A 15992-nucleotide genomic window follows, 5' to 3' on the forward strand; every position below is an offset into this window, starting at 1 on the left:
GGTCAGTATTAGTGATTTTTAAAAAAATGTTCCATGAACTCCCACAGATAAGAAGCAATGAAGTGGTTTTTGGCTACTTTTCTTGAGTACATTCTATCTACCCTAATGTGTTTTACACACCTTTTTCTGTCTAGACAGAAATAATTTTGCATCACAAATCTCTCCAGACTGCTTTGTGAATTAATAGGTAGTCAGATTACTTCAAGCCAACCTCACAGTTTGTCAAATTACCTGCTCTGTACTTTTTTTTTGGTCATTTTGACTTTATACTGATTGGATCCTTCGAAGAACAAGCTGCCTGAGAATGAAAAATCCCATGGAGTCACTTGCCAGCTGTTGATGTTTTGACCATTACTCAGCTGTCTGGAGGCACCCACAAATTGTACTGAATTACATTAGAACAATTGTCTAATGGCATGTAAGAAGAAAAGCATATGAAGTAATTTTTCTTAAATTGCCAGGGAATTGCCACATATACATGCTTTTTCTTCCTAAGTACAATACTGTGTATGTTCAATAAAAACATCTCAGAAGACAGTCATCACTTCTCTTGGACTGTGCTTTCTTGTTCCTTATTTGGCTGCTGTGTTCCAGAGTTTCAACTCTAGTAACTCCCTTAGAAATCAATCCCCTCCCCATTTCTGCGTAAGGTTTGACACTGAAAATACATAGCAAATATTACAGAAAACCTTAAAGCCTCCCCACACCAACAAAATCAGCTTTTTGACAGCTGCTGATGAAATTCAAAACATAGAAACTTCAGTAGGTCAGCATGTATGATGGATCAATTTTTTTAATTAAAGAAGAGTTCTAAATCTGTCTTCCTGTTCCACTTCCGAGCAGCAAAGAAGGATTTAAAGACAGCAATCTTCAGTGAGCTATCACTCAGAATGCCACTTGCAAAGAAAAACTAAAATTATCTCTCATTAAAGATCCGATCAATCTATGTGCTATTGCCTGACAAGTTACATTTTCAGTCATAATCTGCACTCCCAAGGTACCAACAGAATTCTGGTCCTGTTTGTGACCTCTAATTAAGTTTGACTGCTATGACTGTCCTTGCTTGCTGATGCTTCCAAAATCAAAGTAAGCTTCTCATCTTTTTTTGTACTATGTGATTATTTTTTTTAACTGCTGTTATTCCTCTTCAATTGCAAATATTTAAAACTTACCGGTACATTAATCATCACGGTTCTGTTGCTGAATATGTTAATTTCATCTTTGATGTATACACCTGACTTAACTTTAAAATATCAGGCTTAGGCATCTACAGCTGCCTTGTAGTAAACTTCAGCCTAAACTTTTCCTTGACTCTGATAAATGGCTTAATATCTCCTTAAACCAAAGTACTGCTATAGGGACTGAAGTCCATGCTGCCATAACTGTACTCCTATTTATTGTGCCTGAACAGGCTAGATAGAAGTCATCTTGGATATTGATTACATATGTGTAACCTAGGTTCTGTACCCTAAAACTGCATTATGCTGCCCACAAGCACATTTGCTGTTGTTTAGTTTTCTTAGTATTTTCAGGATGCTTTTCGAGATATCTTCAAACTTAATCGGTTCTGTATATCTTTTTAAAATGTGTTTATTGAGTGACAAAAATCTTACTAAATAAGCCAGAATGGTTACCTGGCTGCATAAAGGTGTATACAATAGCCATCATCAGAATCAGGTAAATTAAATACTTTTCTCATTGTGTTATTTAAAGTTAAGGACTCTACAGGTCTTCAATACTGCCATCTGTTATGCTACTCTACATACTCAGTTCTCTTCTTTACACACTTCCCCACTCTCTTATTATAAAAGATGCAGAGGTACCAAATGAGATGGAGTTACCTGGTGGGCATTTTGTTTTGCTGTTAGACATCTTATGTTAAACATCTGGAAGCTGGGGGACCAAGAGGGAGAATCTTGAGACAATCTTGTCTACAAGACAGCGGGGTTATGTTGGTTAGATTTTCACCAGGAAACCTCCACTGTGATCACCAGCTGTCTTTGTGTAGCAGAAAACTCATGGGTTTGAACCTACATCTGTAGAGATAGCTCAGCTCATTGTTTCCTAATGAAAGAAGATAATAAACTACCAATAAAAGACCATATTATTTCCCAGAATTGTTATGTTATGCACATTACAGTGCAGGAAGCTAATGATCAGATTTGGAGATGAAGGCACAGAGATGAGAACTACTTTACATTAAATATAATACATAGAAACATTCTGAAGTAAACACATGGCAAGTGAAATTTGTTAAAATGCAAGTTTTCTGTCTCATCAAAGGTTGTTGTTCTTCCTAATGGACTCAGAAACCAAAAAGGGAAAGGATTACTCTGTAAAATGTAATATTCTTTCTAAATAACTGACAAAGTTGTCAAGTACTCGCATGCCTAAGCATTTTACATGTTTCAGTGAACAGAATGCTTTTGTATTCATTTAGTCAAGTGTTAAATATGTTTTAAGGCCCTGAGAACAGCATTTCAGAGCTGCTTTCTGGAATTCATTTTTGTGATGAAATTATTTGTCAGCTGATGATTACCGAGAAGTAGAACAGATATAATTTACTTCAAATCATCAGATTCTACTTAGCACAGTAACAAAAGAAAAATAATTACATAAATCAGGATGTAAAGCTAGAAACATACTCAGAGCACTATGCATCCTGTGTGTTGTGGAAATCTTTAATGAATACTTCTTTTGTCAAACTAATATTTTATTTCTATGCTTTCCACAGTTATAAATATTTTGCAAAGTTTACCTGGAGGACAGTGATTCTTGGTTTTGGGGGAGCAAAATGAGTAAAGACAGTGGCAATGTGTTGCTCATATGTGCTTTTTTGTCTTTTGGTTAGTTCTTAGGCTTTTTTATGACTTCATTTAGCCAGTGTTCTTATGATTGATCACAAATATGTTCTAGTTTGCTCATCCAGCTGAGAAGACTCAGTTTTAAACCGATTATTTTAATCACTAATTTACTTTCAATTTCTTTTACAAGGACTGCTGCAATTTACCTTGTGTAATTTCCAAATATACCGCTTCAGTAAGTAAATCACATGATGGCAGAATCCTTTAGAATTCTTTTACCAGTGAAGAGTGAAGATGAACTCTTCTCATGTGATCATTTTACATACTTAAAAATCCAAAAGAATGTTATGTACAAAGTAGCTCTGCTGTTTGGAAAGTAGGAATGCTGCTGGTTGTTCTATTTTGTAGTACCTTTGCCCTCATTCAGACATTTCTCAGCATGGTGGGTGTGATTTTCTTTTGCAATTCCCAGTTTTCAGAATTCTGCTGTTGAATGAACAGGAAACTAGTATGCTGCATGTATCAGATTGCATCCCCAGGGTCAGTTCAATCCAGGAGTATGCACGTGTGGTTTACAGCACAGATTCAACTGCTTGACACACCAAGACTCTAAAAAAACCTGATCTCAATAGTTCAAAAACTAGCTTGCGTTACCCATTACTTTCCTGATAAGAGCTTTCATGAGCCATTAATCTTCACCTGGGTCAGATAAGATCCAACGTGCTACAGTATTACCAGACACGCCTCTTGCAGCTACACAGAATGACTGGCTTACATTGCCAAAAAAAAAACATGTTCTGCTCTCTGAAAAACAGCTCTGTGGCAAATATTTAATTAGTCATTCATTTTTAGCCCTTTTACAGTACAGTTATTTTTTTGATACGTTGTCATTTGTAATTGGAAAAATTCCGTAACTTTTTTGTTATCTGCCTAAACAACACAGTGGTCTGCCCTTCTCCATTGGAAATTAGGAAAGAAAATAAGAAACAATGATCTGAAAATGTTTTCCTTCTTTGAACTAAAAGAAATAAAGATTACCTTACTGAGCCTCTCCTATAGAGTAACTTTCATGTGGGAGTGATTGCAGTCTGAAATATTTTTTTTCACTTTTCAGTTTCTTATTATTAGGTATATTCCACTAATTTTGTGTTAATATGTGGGATTCCATTTATATGTCAGAAATGCTTTTTTATTTATTTATATGAGTTAACTAAAACTTTTCTGCTTCGGTTTTGAGACTAGAAAATGACCATAAGCAAATGAAACTCCTGATTAATAAAGGAAATCCATGGTATAATTTTGTCATCTACAGTTATCTAGGTATGTTGTATAAATACTGGGATTATTTAGACCACCTATACTGTAATTTTTTTAGAAACATTATAATACCATCACAAGTGGAGATAAGATAAAGTGACATCTTTGAAGAATCTAAAAAAAAAATATGCCTAGATTATTAAATGTGTTGATTCTAAATGGATGGAATTGATTTAGGAAACATTACTGTGAGACCCAACCTGAAATAGGAACAGTTCAGCTTTCAGTCAAGTTTTCTGACTACGGCCCTGGTATAATCAAAAGGTAGAGTGTGGCATGTCAAAGCAGAATAAACAGATTTCAAACAGCTTCCAAGTAGCTCTATGTCACAGCATTCTGTAGTTTCATAGAATCATACAATGGTTTCTGTTGTAAGGGACCTTAAAGATGACCTAATTCCAATGGTCCTGCCTGGCAGGATTTCTGGGCATGCTGTTTTGTACTTTATTTTCAGTTTATCCATTCTTACTGCTGTGAAGACAGAGACAGAAAATATTTTCCCAAATTCTGCATAAGGGGAATATTTATGCATCCAGAGTTTTTATTTCTGGACAATTTATATAGACAAGTTAATTGGAAGTGATGACTGAATACTTTCTCCTTTTAATGTGGGTGAGATTTGATCTGAAATGCTGCCTTAAATTCAGAAACTTCAGGGAAAGAAAGAATGCTGTGACATTCATATTGGTGGTGTTATTTAGATACCAAAACATTGATTTTTAGGAATTAGTAGTGCATATAAATGATGACAATGAGTCTGCAGAATGACTGCACAAACCTGTGGCTGCAAAATTTATGTTCAAGATAGGCCCCTGTTGAAACTTTAGCTTGGTGAATTGTTTTAGATACAACGTAAATTTAGTTAAAGCCATTTATGTTGAAAGCTCTTCTGAGTTCTTCCAGCATCTTCCATCATCCAGTGTCCTTCTAACATACAATGGAAACCCATTACACAGTAGTTTAAACAGCTTAAACACAATTTATTTTTCTCTTTATTCCCAGAAGAGATATGTACCCTTGTAATCGCAGAAACATTTCCTGAAGATTCAGGACTTTTCACATGCACAGCAGCGAATGAACATGGTTCAGTAACAAGCAGTGCACAACTAACCATCTGCTCAGGTACGTGACAAAGGGAAAGAGCAATTTTTAATCACAAATCCTAGATAATTTCTATACCCGTTATCAGTCTATTTCTCTTGTAGAAAAGGGCTGCTTACGACAGGTTTTGTCAGCCTCAAAGTATTCATATGAAGCAAACTGAATGTTTTTATTGGCTCATTTCCTGGTTTAATGTTTTTACTTATGTAAAATACATTTTAAAGTGCCTGCCACAAGCCTAGCAGGTTTTTAAGCATTAGGGTTCTGAGACTAGGTGGCAGCAGAGGCAAAATGAAAGCAGATGAAATTATGCTACCAAAGGTGGCATATGCCTTTTGTAATATAGAAAAAAAAACAAAACAACCCTATGAGACGGTATGAAGGATGATTATATACATATTGTTGTGGAATGCACTAACCCAGTTGCCATTGCAAATGTGCCATGTATACATACATTATTCAGCATTTTTAATTCATTTGTCCCTAAATAATACTGAGACTGCAGGAAGAAGAAATGCTGTTTAAGCTGTTGTTGTCCATACTTGACAGTCTCAGTTAATGGCTGGATTCCTGAAACAGATCTAAAAGAATCTATAAGGTTCCTTGTTATGCCCTTCCCATAGGGCAAAGTCAAAAAAAAGGAGTCAGTCATGGATCTTGTTCAGTGTAAGGTATCAACAGGAGGTCAAGAAAAACACCTGCACAGCACCAGAGATATCTCATTTAACAAACTGAAAATAAAACATGTATGTACAGAATACCATGTTCTTTGTCTATGACTTGTCAGAGAGACTTTATTTTTTTACTTCTTCTAGCCAACTCAGAAAGCTCTAATCATGAATCACTGACAAGAGAATCCAACAGTGATGATTTCCATCATTTCCCACCACTTCTTCCAGTTGAAATTAGCTCTCTTGAGGTTCCTCCTAAGAAACATATGGAGACCCACCAAGCAAACAATGCTGAGCTGAGCTCTGGTATGACAGCCCTTCAGCTACAGCTCAATTCATCTGAGGAAAAAACAAATGGTATCCATCCTATTCATGGAGTAAATGGAATTAACAGCAAGTCAAATGGTGACAAATCCATCCCACCCCCAGCTGTCTTGCTTTCACCCACAAAGGAGCCACCACCTGTGCTTGCCAAACCAAAGCTGTGAGTATTTTTTTAATTCATTTCTTGTTTCCTATCAAGTTGGTATTTGTTGAAAGCAAATTAGACAAATGATGGACAATGACTGTGCCTGTCCTATGAACAGTCTTCTTATTGCTGTGATTTATGTTCCAAAGAGTTAAATCCAAGTGAGAACTGTGTTCTTTCACATCATGCTACATCAAAAGGAAGTACATTATATATAGCAAATTCTAAAGAAATATTCTAAGAAAAAAAAAAAAAAAAGAGGTAGTGCTTGTTGCTCCGTTCTTTTTATTATTAGTCACTGTATCCGAATGTCATAGTGGTCTGAGATTCTAGCATGCTATTACTGCTTAAATAATGGAGAGGGATCTTTATTCTGCATATTCTTGGTTTTATATAGTCAGTGGATATTCCAGTGTGTAACAGTTGCGTTATTTCTAACACTATGTTTATATATCACATTTAACTCATTCTGTTGTTGCCAGATTACAATGGCTCTTTTATAAATAAAAATCTGAAAATGAAAAGCTCAAGGAGAGGAGAGACAAGAGGAAAAAAAATGTAGTATTGTTTTTATTTTATGTGACTGATGATACCTTGCTTATGCAAGAGTGATCTTCTGGTGACTGTTAAACTACAGCTTGATTTTAGCATTGAGTAGACTCTTTTCTGTCTCCCTCCAGAATTTTGGGAGTGTGACGAAGGAACTAAAATGCCTTTTTTTTTTTGTTTGCATAAATATTCAAAGGGAACATTAATTATAAAAATATGTTTAAGAAGAAGAATGAAATGTAGTCTTCAAGCCTGGCAAGGTCATTTGTCTAATTACATGTTTTCACATGATAACTTGCAAAATATAAAAAACCTGTTGTTTTAGGAGTCATACACTGATTTTAAACACACAAACACATGTTTGAGGCATCAAGAAAACCAGGTTCGTTTTCTGCACTCACCATTTTTTCTTGATGTTGCCCTTGGTCATTCTAAGCAGAAGGAAGAGTGGAAGAAGTAGAAAGACAGGGTCGTGGAATAACAGTATTTAAGGTACTGATTGGATGTATCAGAGGGAGGTTGCTGAGAGTGGTGACTTTCAGCTGATAGGTATTTGGGGTGATCCAGGTAGCCCTATACCTAGTACATCTGTTGCAAGACCCATTTGTGAAAAAAGGAGATAGTGGCTCCAGCAGAGCAGAAAAAAGCAAATTTCACCCCAGAGCTTTCTTTCCCCGAAGTAAGATTGCCCTAGATAAAGGCAAGAAGGCTGTGTAATAGACATCCCGCTGTATGATTTTCACTGCAGCTTGTGCGAAATTTGTTTTGTTCGTAAAAATAGTTAAAAAGCGAAGTGAATGTTGTATACAAGGCTGTTAGAGAGATGTAATTATTAGAATTCTTTCATTCGCTGTTGTCCAAATTGATGACTTTTAAATTCCTGGTGCAGTATCACTTGAGTCCTGTATTTTGCCATTAAGATTTGCTATGCAGGAGACTGATCTTGATTTGAGTCAACATACATGTTTTACTTGGCCAAAGCCAATGTACTTTATTATACTGTCAGAAACTGAAATCATACGTTCCCCTCAGAGTTTTCCCCTCAGAGAATTATTTTTCTCCCAAGCATAATGATAGCATAAGAAATGGAAAGGGTGCTAACAGGAGGAGGAAAAGGAATGTCTAGCTGCAGACTTTAAATCAGCTTTCATCATTTGAAAAACACCATGCCAAGTCAGAACCTAGCAAAATAATTGCATTAAAATGAGCTTAGTAAAGTAGCTCCCAACCATGGGAGTGATCTTTCTTGAAATTATCTATGCAGTTGTATCTATCCACAGAGTAATAGTATTTGATAAAAGAAGCAACACATATTAGCAATGACATAACAAAAAGCATGTTTAATATAATTGTTTTTAAATTATGCAAACATTTGAAGTAATCTTGACTACATGGAAAGCTCAAAACTTCTGAATGTTATTAGTGAATTTTGGTTTTCATAAAGACTGGTTCTGATTTTAAATTTCCTAAAAAACCTTTTTTCTAGCTTATCTAGTTCATAAATTAATTAACAGGTTCATCTGTGAACTCTCTTCAAAACAAGTTATTCAGCCAGCACTGGAACTAATTTCTAAGGCTTTGGGAATGACAGGATGGCTTTGGTCTGGTGGTGTTGCTGTTTTTATTGTTGTTATTATTTTTATTATTAATTAAGAAGAAGCAGAGGCTGAGAACCTTCTTGAATTATGAAATACATTTGCACCTGGGCAATGCAGGTGTAAATAATACCTATAAATAATGATTGACCACAATTCAGTCCAATGCAAGAGCTGGCATGCTACAGAGTTACTGTAGCCATTTTCAGACTTGAAAAGTATTTTTGAAGTTCTACAAAATGCTCAGTTTGTTGTTACAGACACTTAAGTATTCCTTAATCCACAATATTAGTTGTTGCCTCAGTCTGGTGCTGAAGATATTTAAAACAGAGTTTAATGTGATAATAGCAGATTTGTCTGGGAAAAGTATATACAGAATTAACTGGTAAAGCAGTCAATGCCAGGAATTTTTGTAACATGGAATTTAGAAGGTAATAATTCTAAATATTATTCATATTTTAACATGCCTTTTTTTATGACATGAGTTCATGTAGACAACAGAGAAAGAACTGTTTAACTGAGACCAAAAAACTTCAGAGTTCTGCAATTCTGATCTCTGCTGCTGTGACCTATTCCAGTCTGTCATACTCAGTGATCAGAAAGAGTACTTAGTGAGTGTCATTCTCCTCCATGGTCCTCCCTTGCAGGTGCAGAGAGCAGCTGTAGGAGTTGGTAGTCTTCTTTCTACCATTGATCTGTTAACACACAGAACTCCTGAATTCTGTCTCACCAAGTTGTCCTTTACAATGTTTTTTGGCTTGGGGGGTTTATTTGTTTGTTTTGGGGGGTTGGGGTTTTTTTGTTTTGTTTTTTTTTTTCAGCGAAAATCAAAGGCAGGTATTAATTTTGTAAAAAGAATACCTGCTAAGAGTGAAAAGCAGCAAGATATAGTTCATGGCAGTTTATGAACTTGTTGATAATCATAATTTTCTTCGAAAGATATGGCCATATTATTCCTTTTTTTTTTTTTTACAAGATTGTGTAGGGCTTTTAAATATATTGAAAAGTATTTTAAAATAGTACACAGAATAAATTGATCATAAACAGTTTGAAAGACAGCAGCCAGTTTACATGTAACATAAGGAAAAACTGAGAATATAATTAAAATTATGTCTTAAAGATAAGGCATTAATCTGCTTGATATACACAAAATGCATTGCTGTGTGAATTTATAGAATTTCCTTAAATAGAAACACTTGCTTTCTGGTTGTGAAAGTGATACTATTGCTTGAACAGAAATACTTGTCATTTCAGCCTCCTCTCTTCATCAGCTGCATTTTCTTTCACAGTTTCTTTTGTTTTGTAACAGATGCCTCAGACATATTTTGCAGATATGTGTTTCTATAATGTTTCTTCTGCATTTTATCAAAATGTTTATTTCGCTATTTTTCACTCATCACTGAAATTATTCTTAACTTGATCTTTCTGATAGCAGTTTGCTTAATATTGAATTTGCTTGCAATTCTAGTCATGTACATGCTATGATGGTTGTAATGCCAGTTCTGTCAGGCATTGTGTTTTAAAGATACTGCAAGAAATAATTATTTCCTTATTAAGTGTATGTGATATATGCATGTACAAGTAATAAGTCACTGATTAGGAAGATGTGGATAGAAAAAAGAACATAGGAAAATAGAAAACAATCCAATAGAATATACAAAAGTCAAATGCAAGTCCTTAGTCTGGCCTAAGACAGGCTGGGCTACTGGGCTCCCAGCCTGAAACACTTGTGCTGGGAGCTTTGCAGACTTCCTATTTGTTCCTATGCAGATTAACATTCTGAAAGTAGTGAGAAGATATGATGTAGGAAAACTGTTCCATCCAGTTCTACTAATGTATATATGAATGCGATGTGCTTAAGCAGCTTAAATTAAAAAAGATTGACCACAGAAATGCTCAACTTGAATGTTTAACAGCAATTTATTTAAGTTTTTATTTGGGGTTATTGCATCTTCAGAGAAAAACCTGAATAGAAAACCAGTCTTGCATAGCTGGAATGGCCCACAGAGCAGAGCTCTGTTGCTATTATTTGTATGAAACAAGTAATGGAGCCTTTCCTGACTATGAGAAAGATTCCCCACCTTTTATATGTGATTAAACAATGAGCCACATCCTAGTGTGTTTTCCATATTTCTCCAAAAGCTATTAAGAAACAAAACCTGGTCGCATTAATTTTAAATTATAACTGCCAATCAGAAACATATCCAGTATATATTCAAGATATATCTGCTACAGGAAAAATGTGAGAAGCGGAAGTTTTGTCATTGCAGAATCCAAAGAGAAAAGGAAATCAGGCCAACCAATTACAAAAAATTATGTAGTTGTACAAACAACAATTTAAATGAGAAATGTAAAATTCCATGGAGTCTGAAAATTACCTTTACAAATATGTACTCTGATAGAAAATAAGACGTGGGTTCATATCCTCTGAAATACTTTCTATTAGAAAAAAGACGCTAAGTAGAGTATAATCTACATGCCCATATTCTATAAGGCTGAACAAAATTTAAAGCTGTAAACAATGATAGTTTTACTTAGAAATGAACAAGGCAATCTTCATCTGTATACGAAAATTGTGATACATTTCTTTTGTCTGGGAGTTAATGATCATAGTAAACGTAACTTTGCATTCATGAGCAAAGGTCTATCAGGGACGACTTCTTTAGTTTTATCTTCCGTGCTTTTTCAAGGTTGATAAGGACCTTTGGATTCTATCCTGCTAATAAAGTCTACCCACAATAAAACTTTGATCTACACATGTTTTCTATTGTAGTAGAAACAACCAGTAGTAACAATTTGGTAAAATGTAAAGTAGAATAACTAGAGACAAAGTTAATCACGATCATAGTAAAAGTCCTGAGGATTCGCTACATCTGTTTTCACAATTCATATCTTAACAGTTCATTTTTAGTGCTTTTATTTCTCTCTCTTACTTCATACCAGTATTTTTTTAAACAGTATTAGAAGTTTACCACGGAAAACTTTTTTAAAGAGTTTCTACTTCAGTAGCTACTAATCAACAGGCCTAGTTTGTACTAGGACTATGGTTTGTGATTTACCAATAGCAAATGGTATCTAAAAATAGAGGAGGCTTGGAATGTACCAAGAAGCAGGGGTTTATCTCCACTTTTTCAGGCCTTTTTCTTAAGTAAAATTTGCAGATCCTGAGAAGGACCAAAAACTATTAAAATGCCTTCTGGCACAGGTGGACTTAATGCAATAGACTATGTTAATTGAAACAAAGTTGACTTCCTTAGTGAACTTAGATGACTGTGAATAATTCAGACCATTTGGAGATGGAGGAGAGGAAATAGGAAATGTTATGAAATAAAGGTTGAAAGTTGTATTTATTTATCATGCTCTGAATCTCTTTTAAAGAGTGAAGAACATGTTTGAGTTATAAAAAAAAAAAATCAGTGGAACAAAGCATTTTGTGGTATGTATATATAGATGTTTGCATGTATGAGAGATAAAATATTACACAGGCAATAGGATGTTGCAACTCTAGAGACAGCTACTTATTTTAAAATATGCATGGAGACCCAATGAGAGGTCTAGAATCAAAATCATTCTCTTTTTTTCAAGTTATAATGATCCTAAATCCTAAATCTTTCTCCATGTATTTAAGGTGTTCTGTCTTTATATTCTGATGACTAAAAGAACTTCTAAAAATGTGGCTCTTTCCTAGAGAACTGCAAACAATGTAGGTACCATTTTCCTTAGGAAAATGAAGACAGTTTTGCTGAGACAACTAGATTTTCTGTACTTAGTGTATTAAAAATATATAAATTCCTAAAACTTGTGCAAAAATGACATAATTGAGTTGTATCCAGTTCTATCAGATGTAGTGGATCTGCATGAACCTTAAGAGATATAAAACTATTCTAGTTCTACCTCAAGTACTGATCTAATGGATCTGATGCTGCATAGTTAATGACACATTTGTATCCCAAATTCAATTTTATGAGACAATTCTAATCCCTGTGATTACTCATTTAGACATTTGGGTCATATGAAAATGTGGCAACAATTTGTTTAATATTCCTCAAAATAGTCACAGATAACTTGAATATTGAAATGTTGTGTTGTTTGGTCTGCTGTTAAAGGCAATTTGCTCAGCCCATAGAAATGGAGGGATGTGGATTCTCAGGGGAAAATGGTAGGAAGTAGGTTCCCAGGGAGGTGGTGGAGTCACCAGCCTTGGGGGTATTAAACAAATGGGCACATGTGGAGCTTCGGGAGATAATTTCTTGATCACAGTGGTGTAGGACTGATGGTTGGGCTTGATGGCCTTGAAGGTTCTTTCTAACCATGATGATTATATGATTCTAAGGAACTCAGATTTTCTAGTTCCTGAGGTGACTTCGGTGACTTTAGCTTTACAGATAGAGGTTAAAATGTAATAACAAATGAGTACTGTAGCTTATTAAAGGAAATGTTACAATAGGAAATGTTTTGTTTATGTTCAACTTGTTGTGTACCACTTGTACATTTCATGCCTACTCACCCATGGAATGTTTCAGAAAAACATTGGGAACATCAGCTTCTTGCCAACAGAAAATGCAGTACAGCACTGCTTCAGGATAGAATAACATTTTTTTTAGAGTACAGATTTCAGACAGTAAGTTTATCAGCTCTCTATAATGGCTGTTGGTTGCTGACCTTGCTGAAAATTTCTAGCAAATTCTTTGAGTTCTCTGAACTCACTTGCTCTTGCTTTTATGAGAATCTGCATGCTTTTAAAGATCGTAACCTGCTCTAAATTTTGTTTTTATACAACTTAGTATCCTCCATAAATCAGAATCTGTTTTTAGATATGGTCAAAGGATTTGTCATAAACTGTCAGAAAAAAGTTGGTTTACAGCCCAAGTATTTTGCTTCTTTAATTTGTGGTTAGAAGGACAGTTATTTTTCTTTCCCAATACAAGGGAAAATGCTTAAACTTCAGAAAAAGTGAATGAGAGAGAAATACACTTCCTAAAATGAGAGAGTATTATAAACATAAAATATTTAGTATTCTACCTCTGCTACAAATGCAAAATCAATTCTGAAGCAACACAGGTATTTTTGTAAGTTTTCTTTTAGAAATAAATTTCAAACATCACAAATAGCCTAACCATTAACTTTCAGATCCCCATTTTCATTTGCAATGACTTGACTCGGATTTCTTTGTCTTTTCTGGAATATTCACTTAATACCCTATGTGTATGTAGCTTCTTGGAAACATATTTTAAACCCAAGTTTTATTGTAGCTTATTTTAGCCAGAAATTCAAATGGATTTTGTTCTTTTTTGATACCACTAAATCCTTTTCTTTTCTTTGGTTGGAAAGGGACAGATTTTTGTAAGACCATTTGAAAGGAGCTTTGTATGTTAACACAAAAGTAAGGAGAAGGAGGCTTCCAGATACTAATAATTTAATCTCTTTTGAATATTTGCAGACCAAAGTAATTAACATTCTGTAAATTCATGAAAGATACTTTAGTCCTGTGATGGTTGGAGTAGAACCCATCCACATTCCTTACCAGTCCTCAGAGCAATATTACACACATCTTCTAGAATGTGGAAATAATAGGGTTATCAGATAATTCCTTTTATGAACAAATATTATCTAAAATGTAATATGCTTGGGTCTACAGTTATGATAGTGGATAAGAGTACACATGTGTATGGATTCCTATGATAAATTAAAGGATTCCTTTACTTTAAAATATTTTCTAATACTCAAGAGGAAGCCTCAGTCTTAGCGGTTTAGAAATGATGTATGATAATCATTACAGTAGGCATGTGGTATATTGAATGTGACTTCACTTTGTGATTTTTAATGTGAAAAAGATTTTTGCTGTCATTTTGGTTTATTAAGAGTTTGTTTGTGGTTGCTCTTGTTTTTCCTTTATTTGATGGTTGTATATGTATCTCTGAAGCTAGTTCCAGGTTTATTGATGGACTAGATACAACATATTACTATTTCAGAAGTATTAGGATGCTGTGTGCCTCCAATTCTTCAGATTCAAAATTAACACTTGACCTTTCTCTACTGGCTTTGACTGCAAAAAACTGTGTATACAACTACCTCCTCAACATGACTCCAATAGTAAATCTGAAGAACCCGCTATCTCTCCACAGAGACAGTGTCAACTTAGCTATACAGTTGATGGATCAGGAGAACTACTAAGCTAAGACATATCCACACATATGTCATAAAACTGTCAAAAATGTTCAGGGTTTTTTTTTCTCCAGTACAGGAAAACACTAGTTCCAGATAGAGAAACTGTTAGCTGCTCAATTAAGTGCATGCAGTTGTTCCATCCTCTATGTAGAAGGAAACCCAAACATCAGTCAGAAGTATGACACTTCTTTTGACACTTCATGTGAGGTTTTCACAGGTCACTTCACTTGATCAATTAAGCTTTGTCATCTGTTTATCTTCAGTATGTCTTGAGTCTCATTGATGAAGCTGGTTTCACATGGTCATTTAGAGGTCAGTCTTCATACAGTCTGCTAGAAGTCATTTTGTAGTCATCTAATCTAAGCTTGCTGAACTGGAGTCAACTTTTTTTTTTTTTTAAGAAATGTTATTTATGACAAAATAAGCTGTCAAAGCATCACAGAAAATGTAAAACTGCTAATGCACTTGCAGCTTCTGCAATGAACCCTCATTATGCAGAGTTTTTGCCGGTGCATAGTTGCAAGGTCACCTTTATGTGAGAGCGTTCTTAAACATTCTCCTTCTCTCTTTATTTGCATCTAGAGCTATATATTTTTATTTTCAGTACACTCTCATTTTACCAAACTGCCAGAAGACATTTCAGGTAGAGTAACCCTGATCCTTTAAGACTGGTTTGTTCAGCTCAGCAACTTTGAAACAGCCAGCCAAAGGACGGCAGGTTATTCCAAATGACTGTAAACACGCACTGGGAAGGAGAGCAGACAGTAGTTGTTTCTGACCAATTAATTACACCCTTTTGCTTATTTTTTTTTAGTGGGCAGTTGTATTAACCCAATACTCCATGGCAAGCTTAGAAAAGTATTCTGTTTCAAGAATGTTTTTACTGTACATATTCTTTTGTTACTATACATGTTCTTTTATAGAATTTTTAATGCTAAGAATAATTTCCAAGCAAGAGATTCTGACAGCAGCAAGTAAAGGAAGTGCTTTTAAACTTGTTGTAGCAAACCCATGTTTCTTAGATGGCTAAGAGAGGTTTCTGACCTTCTGTGACTTATATGGCTTTTCTCATATATGGTTTCTCATAGGCTTTTCATAGATTCTCAACAGTAAATAACACTAGTGATACACACTCCAGGAGGCCTCTTCTTTGCCTTACTTACCAGTTCCGAAAGATGTGAGAGGTGTAGTTTAGGCTGTAGTATCCTGTATGCACTTTCAACAAATGTATGTCAAAACTTCTCTCAACCTATTCACAGCCAGCCTGGACTCTTGGGGCTCCTGCCTTTGGGAGAACCAGCCCAGGACGCTGTTCAGG

At 35.0% G+C, this 15992-nt stretch overlaps 1 protein-coding gene across 6 annotated transcripts in view; it reads left to right on the forward strand.

Annotated features, from left to right (window-relative positions):
• Positions 1-15992, forward strand: part of PALLD (palladin, cytoskeletal associated protein) — a 173873-nt gene that overhangs the window by 70443 nt on the left and 87438 nt on the right. For 5 of the 6 annotated variants that reach the window (XM_071743127.1, XM_071743130.1, XM_071743128.1 and 2 more), the window contains 2 exons: positions 5124-5243; positions 6038-6377. In XM_071743127.1, the coding sequence (XP_071599228.1) occupies positions 5124-5243; positions 6038-6377 (460 nt within the window). The remainder of the gene's footprint in view (positions 1-5123; positions 5244-6037; positions 6378-15992) is intronic. The other variant, XM_071743131.1, reaches the window with a different exon arrangement.

This window comes from Heliangelus exortis, chromosome 4 (assembly GCF_036169615.1).
Source record: "Heliangelus exortis chromosome 4, bHelExo1.hap1, whole genome shotgun sequence".
NCBI lineage: Eukaryota > Metazoa > Chordata > Aves > Apodiformes > Trochilidae > Heliangelus > Heliangelus exortis.